Source organism: Prionailurus viverrinus, chromosome E2 (assembly GCF_022837055.1).
Source record: "Prionailurus viverrinus isolate Anna chromosome E2, UM_Priviv_1.0, whole genome shotgun sequence".
Taxonomy (NCBI): Eukaryota; Metazoa; Chordata; class Mammalia; order Carnivora; family Felidae; genus Prionailurus; species Prionailurus viverrinus.
In genome coordinates, this window is record NC_062575.1 from 28,457,090 (window position 1) to 28,466,407 (window position 9,318).

At 54.7% G+C, this 9,318-nt stretch overlaps 1 protein-coding gene across 1 annotated transcript; it reads right to left on the reverse strand.

Moving 5' to 3' along the window:
* Window positions 1-565: 565 nt before the first annotated feature.
* Window positions 566-6,789, reverse strand: CCL22 (C-C motif chemokine ligand 22). The gene is made up of 3 exons (XM_047836025.1): window positions 6,696-6,789; window positions 5,159-5,282; window positions 566-2,286 (listed from the first exon to the last, which is right to left on the reverse strand). The coding sequence occupies exons 1-3, from the start codon at window positions 6,766-6,768 to the stop codon at window positions 2,202-2,204; spliced, it is 282 nt and encodes a 93-aa protein (XP_047691981.1). The 5' UTR covers window positions 6,769-6,789; the 3' UTR covers window positions 566-2,201.
* Between the last annotated feature and the right edge of the window lie 2,529 nt (window positions 6,790-9,318).

Genomic DNA, 9,318 nt, shown 5'->3' on the forward strand with positions numbered 1-9,318 from the left:
TCCCTGAATGACCCCGTGGAAGGTAGGAGCCCACAGACCAGCATCAGGTGTCACACGCGAAGAAAAAAGCTTCTGTGCAATTGAGCCACTGAGATTTTGGAGCGGTTTGTTGCAGGAAACAGCCTTTCCTGACTAATACACCTTCCTCCTCCTCTGCGGTGACGCTTGAAGGGGGAAGGCTGAGGTTGGGTTATTGAATCAGTGACTAAATGACTGACTGACTGGCTGGCTGAATATGCTGGTTAAAGCTCTAGACTTAGGGACCGAATGAGTGATTTCATCAGATCTCCTGACAAGAGGGTGGGGGAGGAGGATGGGGGGCGGGGGATGAAGGTGAGGCCCGGTGGACGAATGTCTGGAGCTTTCTCTCGGCACCGGCACAGCTGCTCCCCAGGTCTGATGTCTAATCCTGGCTTCCCACCGACTCACAGGGTGACCTTGGGCAGGCCAGCTCACAGGTCAGTAATGTTAAGGGCTTCCCCGTGGGAGAGAGGCGGCGATCGTGCCCCCTGCCCCACCTCCCAGGGACAGCAAATGCCAAGGCACAAAGCAGACACTGTGGTAGAGGGTTTATTTTTCAGAAGGCCCGAGGGACCGGGGCAGGACAGGAGGGGAGAGCAATCCCAGGACGCTTGAGGGCCCTATGCGCGGGCAGTGGGCAGGTTAACACTTTCAGTGTTCACGGCGGGCAGATGACCCTGGGCTCCGGGCCCTGGAAGACACTGAGTTTTGCTCCCCATGTCTTGGACCTGAACCCCACAGCAACCCCATAATATGGGTCTTCTCATTCTCAAGCGAGGCTCAGAGAGGGTCAGTGGTCTCCTCAGATTCACACAGCATCAACCACCCTGCTAAACTGCACCACGCTCCCTTGGAGAGAAACGAGGACGTGTAAAGTTTATTTCCTTGACCTGGGGAATCTATTGTCCCCAAGGAAGTGCAGAAAAGCCCCAAGTCCCAGGCCTTATCCTGGCCCCTCCCAGCTGAGAACAATCTCCACCCAAGGCTCTTTCCCTTAACTATACCCTACACACTCCCAGGGCCAGGAAAGTTCTACCTCGTCCCCCTCCCAAACAGTTCCTAAAACTTCTCCATTCAACCCTTTGGCCTCTTAAGCATTTGCCCTCTTTTCTTATAGAAATATAATTAGAGCTTGCAATATCAAGCCAAGGGTAGTCATTCACACCGTAGCATAAAGTTGGTTATCAGTTATTTGGGGAAGGAGAAAGGGAAAGTGGGGAACTCTGAAGAGGTCAAGCCTGGGTGTCAGAGGTTAGAGGAGCAAGAGGGAAACAAGAAAGAGTCAAAAAGCCCAACACAGAGGTAAAATGGGGAAGAGAGGTGAATCTGGGTAAATTTGAGGTTTCACAATTGACTCAACTGGCTGCTTTCTAGATGAACTTGAGTCTCTGTATTGATGTGCGAGGGCCTTTGGGGGATGGGCCATGGCAGAGGAACATTATTTTTATTGATTCAGTCTGTAGCCATTCATTGAGCCCTGATTCTGAGCCAGGCCCTGTGCTCTGCGTTGAAGGCCAATGGACAAAGTAACAGGTGTGGGACCTTGATCCAGCCAGTGGGGCGGTAGGACGAGTTCCCCAAGTCCTGAGAATTCTGGGTAGACTGTGATCAAGGCTGTTAAGAGGGGACAGAGGGCCAGGGGACATCTGAAAAATAAAACTCAATTGCTGGCTGCTTGGGTTGAGCAGTGCCTCGGAGGGCTGGTAGGGGTGGACACACACAGGTGGTGGGGAGGCATCCTGGGTGTCAGGTGCAGCCTGGAAAAAGACTTGGAAGTGGACATGTATGGCACGGATTTGGAGAACAGGGAGCTGGAGTCCAACATGTGTGAAGGGAAATGAGGCAGGGCTGGGGACAGGGGTGCCAGGCTCAGGAGCTCTCACCTCAGCTTGGGGCAATGGGGAGCCATGGAAGAGTTTTGAGCAGGAGAGTAACTGACCAGGATTGCGGCCCCTCTGGCTGCGGTGGGGCAGAGAATGGGTTAGAGGGACAAGAGGGGAGATGAGTGACAGTGTGGAGGCTCCTCTGAGGGTGACAGCTACAGGCACAGAGATAAGAGATTGCGGAGAGATCCATCGGCACAGGCTTGTGTTGAGGGGCGGCTGTAACGGCCGAGAGGTGGGGCTCTGTGAGCCTTCCTGGAGGAGCCAAGGCCACGGTCATCAGGGCAGGGCCCTTTCTCATGGGTTCATCTTCTGCAGAATCTTCTTCACCCAGGGCAGCCTGGGGTCAGCACAGATCTCCCGGTCCCTGACCGTAAGGAAGCTGGAAGGAGACACCAGGGAGGCAATGAGGGAGCATTAGCATGCAGCAAGAATGCCACATCCCTTCTCTGGAAGCTTAACATTTATGAGTCACTTACTGTATGCAGAGATGCCCACTAGACAGAGTCACTTCACATTTATGAGGCACCCACCCTATGCGGGGGTACCTGCTATCTAGAGCGGTTCAAAGGTTACGAGGCCTCTGTTGTATGTAAACTTACTTCTTAAGCGGGGAGAGGGGAGAAGAGCAGCTAGAATTTCCTGGACTCTTCGTCTAGGCTTGAGGGCCAGGTCAGGCCAAGAAATAGAATGCCCAAGAGTCTCGTGATCATTGCTGATATTGCCTTGGAAGAGAGCCAAGAGCATGAACTTTGGAGCCAGATCCTCTGGCCCAGCTCTGCCATTGTTAGCACGTCCCTTAGTTTCCACATCTGTGAAATGAGGATAATAATCGTGGTCCTCACAGGAGCTGAATGAAGATTAGATGAGTTAATATAAACGGAAGTGTTCAGAGCAGTAGATAGTAGGTGCTCTGGAACCCCGTAACTGCCAGGAGCTGGCCTGGACTTTTACCGTTGATTTTCTCTTCTTTTCCTTGTCTTGTCTTTTTAAAGGTTACTTCAATGTTTATTTATTTTTGAGAGAAACAGAATGTGAGCAGGGGAGGGGCAGAAGGAGAGGGAGACACAGGATCCAAAGCAGGCTCCAGGCTCCGAGCTGCCAGCACAGGGTCCGAAGCGGGGCTCAAACTCAGGAAACTGCGAGGTCATGACCTTAGCCGAAACCAAGAGGGAGACGCCACTCAACCGGTTGAGCCACTCAGGTGCCCCTTAACATTGATTTTCTTAATAAGTCCTTACGGACAACCCTATGAGGCCCTATCATTCTATCCATTTCACAGGTGAGGAAAGTGGGGCCTGAAGGGGTAAAGCAGCTTGCCTGAGTGCCTGAGCTGGTCAGATCTGATTCACTGTGCCCCCTGGGGGCGAAAAGCACAAAGCAGAGGACTAGGCACTGGCCCAAGATCACTTAGCAATTGCGGGCTAAGTCTCCCACTTTGCCCAAGGTGCAGTAAGTACCAGGCCAGGCCCTTGGGGCTCTCAGCTGTTGTGGGCAGGAGTGGACTTAAAGCTGGCCAGTGGTCAGAAACATCGCCCCCCGCCCAGCCCTGCTCCCTTCCTGCCTCTGAAGAGCTTGTCCATGAAGCTAGAAGCTCTGGCTTCTCTTACTCCCCTGATCTGCCCCCCACCCCACAGAAAACCAATGAACAGAAAGAAAAAGAAGGCAGCAGTGTTGATCTTGGCCTCGTGGGCAGCTTGCCCTGGCTGCTGTGTGACACTGGGCAAGACTCAGCCCCTTGATCTCCCCATTTGTCAAGACACATCCTTTCTAGAGTCCCTTCTGGCTCAAAATCCAATTATCACATGTGCTGTCTTTGAGCATCTGTTATATGTCAGGCATCGAGCATCACACCCTCCACTTACTATTACTGTGCCCTGTGACACTCAAGAGGCCCCAAAACCTCTCTGGGCCCATCTCCTCACCTGCAAAAAGGGGATCATAATACTACCTACAACATAAGGCTGTTTCAAGGATTAAATGTGTTAATATTTATAAAGTGGTTGTAACAGTGCCTGCATTTAGCAAGCGCTGTCTACATGTCTGATAAATAAAAATAAATGAAGGTGATCACTCCTGTTACACTGATGGGGAAACGGAGGCTCAGAGTCAAAGTGACAAAAACCCACTTCAGCTTTCTTTGTTATTCACCTGCAGCACCCCCCCACCCCCGCCCACCGTGAGGGATGGTCAAGAAGTAAGGAGGAGCAAACGAAGACATAATGAAGGAGCCCCAAAGGGGGTCATGAGCCCCTAAGCCCAGACACCCTGGCGAGGGGCTTGGCAGGCAGCAGTCTGGAGGAGCTGGAGCCCCAGGGACAGGCCCCGTCACTTGGCCAGTGGCAGGCACAGGCCCGGGCTCCAGGCTAAGGAAAGGGAAGTAAAGAAATGGAGGAAAAGAGGCAAAGGAGAAAAAGAACCCCAGGAGAAAGCCCTGGACAAGGACCCAGGAGTCCTGGTTCCAACAGGGCAGCCTGGAGCAAATCACTTCCCCTCCCTGCACCTCTTTGTCCATTCCTAAAACGGAAACAGAGGCGCTCAGCCGGTTGAGCGTCTGACTCTTGATTTCGGCTCAGGTCGTGATCTCCCGGTTTGTGAGATCGAGCCCCTCCTCGGGCTCCCTGCTGACAGCGCAGGGCCTGCTTGGGGTTCTCTCTCTCTCCCTCTCTCTCTGCCCCTCCCCCACTGACACTCTTTCTCGGTCTCTTTCTCAAAGAAATAAACTTAAAAAAAAAAACAAAACGGAAATAATCGCGCTCCTAGTAGTTCTGCGGGGAGGGTTACCCGAGTTAGCACGGTCACCCCAGAACCACGCCTGGCCGTAGGACGCGCTCTCTGTCACCTCAGCCTTCTTCTGGTAAGAATAGGCTGCCTCCGCCAACTCCCAGGGTGCTGGGGAGGATGGGCCCCAGATGCTTCTGATGGGAGCACCCCGCGCTACGGCTCTGCGCTGCCTCCACGCACTAGGCACTGGATCGTGTAAACCGCCAGCTGGTGCCCTGCTCATTCAGCTCTGCATCCCCGGAACCCGGCAGGCCGCCTGGCAGGCAGTAGGCGTCCAAAATAATTTGTTGAATGATCGCATGATTTTTTTTTTTTTCTCGGTACACCCCCGGGCTGGGCCGAGCCGTTTCAAGGACGGAGACCAGCTGCACTCCTCCCGTCCTTGGGTCTGCCCACCCACCTGCTCCTGGGCCCTCCTGAGCCAGCCCGGCAGGCTCTCCAAGCCCCTGCGTCCCCAGCTCCGTACTCACACCACGCCGGGCCTCCGGCAGGAGTCTGAAGTCCAGTAGAAATACTTCAGCATGCGAGAAGGCAGGGGGTGGCGGAAGTAGTCTCGGCAGCAGACGCTGTCTTCCACGTTGGCGCCGTAGGGGCCTGGAGGAGGGAGACGTGCAGAAGACTCACCGGCGGGGCACAGACGGGTGGCTCTCAGCCCCAGCCTCTGAGCCGGCATTTCTGTTCCCGTGTGGCAGGCTGGTGCCCGGAGGACTCCGAGGCCCCGGAGTCCCCATTCTCGGGGTCTCTGAGGGACACTGAGGACCCAGTGTCTCCGATCCGGGTCGGTCAGGTGGAGGCAGGGGGATTCACAACCACTGAGATTCAACGATGCCCGGGGCCTCTAGGCGGGACCCAGAGACTCTGCACAGGACGAAGCCCCGGCTACTGCAGGCGAGGTCCGTGGGCCAGCGCTATCAGTGTCACCTGGAGCTTGTCAGAAACGCTCGGCGCCCAGCCCCGGCCCTGCTGAGTCCCACGCGCGTCTTGACGAGTCCCCGGGCAATCCAAGAAGTCTGCTGCGGCTCACACCTCCCGTGGCCTTCACGGTGCACGCGGGGAGGCTGAGATCCAGAGAGGGAGACGATTTGCCCAGAGTCACACAGCGGGACTCTGGAGAGTCAGGATAAGGACCCGGGCAGAGTCCAGTCATGCAGACCTGGGTACGGGGCCTGCTCTGCCCTGAGTCACCAGGCCTTCCTGGGCAAGTCATTTAACGTCTCCGAGGCCCAGCTTCCTCCTCTGGTGGAAGGGGTGATAATGGCACCAAGTTATGGGGCCTTCGATGCAGGAAAAGCCCTCAGGAAACCCAAAGACGGCTGCCCGTCTCCCAGCCCAGTGCTCGTGCCCTTATCCAACTCAGGGCAGGAGGATTTACACTGAGATGGAGAAGGGAAGGGAAGGCCTCGGTGCTGAGGGCAGGTTCTGGAGCAAAAACGTAGTGGTAGAAGAGCAGGACCAGTTTTCCAAGGGGACACCCCTCATGCCAGCTCCTTCCTTGTCCCGTCCCACATGGCTCCTTCTGGTGGCTCCTTCTCCACACCCCAAGCATCCTATGCTTGAGTTCTCTGGAGTAGAGGGACAGCAGGCCGTGTCCACCACAGCCCCCCACCCCAGCCGAGACAGACCCTAGACTCCAGGCCTTCAAGACTACCCATTTAGGGCGCCTGGGTGGCAGTCGGTTAAGCATCCGACTCTTGATCTCGACTCAGGTCACAGTCTCAAGGTTTGTGAGTTCGAGCCCCGCGTCAGGCTCTGTGCTGTTGGCACAGCACTTGTGCTCATGCTCCCTCTCTCTCTCTCTGTCAAGATAAATAATAAACTAAAAAATAAAAGACTACCCACTTAACAGATGTGTAAACCGAGGCCCAGAGAAGCCACATGACTAGTCCGGAGCCAGCAGCAGACCGGGGTCATCTGCTCTCAGTCCACTCCTCTTTCCGCTACGCGAGGAAGACACCCCAGTGTCTGACCCTGGCCTCTACGGGGAGTCCTCCCTCTCCCCAGCCTCACCTGCCTCAGTTGCCTGAAGTGTCATAGCAAGGAGGACAAGGACAGCCAGGAACAGAATCTTCGGGCTGGCCATGCTCTTGTCCTATGTGTCCCAGCTCAGGTGTCTGTAATCACCGGATGACAGGAGGGCCGAGTATTTAAGCACTTCTCGACACCCACGAGCCCCAGACACTCTTAGTCACCGGTGGGTCCAGAATCTCTGACATTCACATTACGAAAGAAGAACTCCCGCTTCCTCCAAATAAAAGGAAATTCTCTGTGGCTTGGAACAGCTCAGAGGGGACCCCCGCCTTGTCCTTCCCTCTGGGTCTCAAGAGACTTGCAAAATCCCCCTTGAGCTGGGCCTCTTAGAGGCCTGTGCTCCCCAGAGTCCTCACACTGTAGGGCCTTCACCATGTCGCTGGATATCTCCGGGATCAGTTCGCCCATCTGGAAATGGGGGAGATGGTTTCACAAGCCTACCTATTTACCCCAGTGGTTGTTTGTAAGGCAAGTGAGAATGTGGACAGGAGCTGCCCAGACCTTAACCCTCACCTGGAACAGAGGCCCATCTGTACCCTTGATGAACTTCATCACTGATCTGTCTTCAAAAGGAGAGGCGTGAGAATCCCCTGGGCTGGTTTCTGTGGCTATTACTAGCATCTTCCGCCGCTTCTCCCCAGATCCCAACTTGGGCCAATGCGTGATCCCCTCAACAGTTTCAGAGAGCTTCCACACATTTCCATCTTGCCTGTTCTTTCTTCCCGGCGGTCTCCAAGCTCTTCCTCACCCATCCCCTTCTCCATCTCTCACCATATCCCACTGATTCTACTTCCTACGTGTCTCTTGGATCTGTCCCCTTACTTCCGTCCCCATTGTCACTGCCTAGTCCAGGCCACCTCCACCTTGGGCTCAGATGCTGGCCCCCAATCCCCTCTCCACACCACAGTGGCCAGAGTGTGGCCCAGATTCAGTGCGCAGGCCTCTCTCCTGTTTCAAAACCCAGCTCTGGCCCTTTGACCTGAGGACAGAGCCCAGGCTCCTGACCGTGGCCCTCAAGGCCTCCTTTCCAGACATGCTCCCTTCCACACTGGTCTCCCTCCCCTAAGAGATCACACCACATTCCCCGTAGTTCCTCAAAGAGGTCTACAGACCGCCCCTGGCCGCCAGTGCCCTTTCTGCTTCCCTACCGCACGAACTCCTACTCATGCATCATTTGAAATGTCACCTTCTAGGTAAGCACACCCCCTCAGGACTTGAAAGTTCAGTGGGGTGACTTGGAACATGGGCCTGAGCAGATTATGTCAGGTTTTGTCCTTCTCATACCCCTTCCCAGAAGCCAAACTCTACCTCTGGGAAGGCGAGGGTCTATTGTTATTTGTGTTGGTATTCCCAGGGTCCACTGAGAGTGGGATACACTGTGGGTGCCCAGAACACATCTAATGAAGGAGGAAACTGCAGCTCAGAGAAAGAGGGGATTTACCCAAGGCCACACAGCCAGTAAGTGGCTGAGCCAGCCTTGGAATTCAGGACTCACCACTCCATTTGCAAAGGGGCCCATCCATTCACTTAGCCATTCATTCAGCATGTATTTAATGAGCCCTGTGGTGGATAAAATCATGGTTCTCCCAATGTGCCCACATCTTGATTCCGAAACCTGTGAATATGTGACCTTACAGGGTAAAAACGACTTTGCAGATGTGTTTCAGTTAAAGAGGGTAAAATAGGGAGACTTCCTGGATTCTCTGGGTGGGCCCGGCGTAATCACAGAGTCATTATAAGAGTGGGTCAGACTCAGCAGGAGACGGAGTGACAGAAGCAGAAGTCTGGGCGACGCAGGACTGTGAGCCCAGGAGTGCCGGCAGTCTCTGGAGGCAGGAAAAGGCAAGGAAACAGATTCCCCCCTAGAGCTGCCAGAAGGAACACAGTCCTGCCAACGCCTTCACTTCCATCCGCTGAAACTAATTTAGGACTTCGGCCTTCCCGAACCGTAAGATCATAAGTTTGTGTAGTTTGAAGCCACTAAGTTCGTGGTCATGTCTTCCAGCAGCAAGAGGGAACTAATGCAAGCCCCTGTCGTGTGCCCAGTGCATTGCCAGGATCTGGGACACGCCAGGGAACAGGTCCCTGCTATTGTAGATCTTACCCTGGAGGCTGATGGTAAGCAGGCACACACCAAACGGGATATAATATCAGGCTATGGTGAGCGCCAGGAAGAAAATCAAACAGAAAACAAGAGACCGTGACTACAGGGAAACATTTGGGCCTCTATGAAAAGGAGACATTCGAGCTGAAATCTAGAAAATACCAAGGAGCCTGCCAGGGAGGAAGAGGCAAGTGCTAAGGCCGTGGCAGGGTGAGAGAGGGCTGAGCAGCTGGGGCAGAGAGGTTGGGGAGCAGGTGGTGGCCAGGTGGGAGAGGTGGACAGGGGCAGGCAGAGCCTGGCAGCGGCTATTCCTATGAGCCTCCTAACGGAGATGCAACTTCAGTGCACGGCATCGCCTGGGAAGACCTCTTGGCAAAAGATGTCACCCAAAGCCGGCCACAGAAGGACAGATACTGTATGATCCCACTCCGATGAGGTTGCTAGTAGTCAAATTCACAGAAACGGACACTAGAATGCTGGTCGCCAGGGACTGGGGGG

Coding starts and splice junctions, on each gene's coding strand:
- CCL22 (XM_047836025.1), bottom strand. CDS start 6,768: ATGGCCAGCCCGAAGATTCTGTTCCTGGCTGTCCTTGTCCTCCTTGCT. Junction 5,283..6,695: donor ACTTCAGGCAACTGAGGCAG/GTGAGGCTGGGG, acceptor TCCCTCCTCCAG/GCCCCTACGGCGCCAACGTG. Junction 2,287..5,158: donor TGCCGGAGGCCCGGCGTGGT/GTGAGTACGGAG, acceptor GTCTCCTTCCAG/CTTCCTTACGGTCAGGGACC.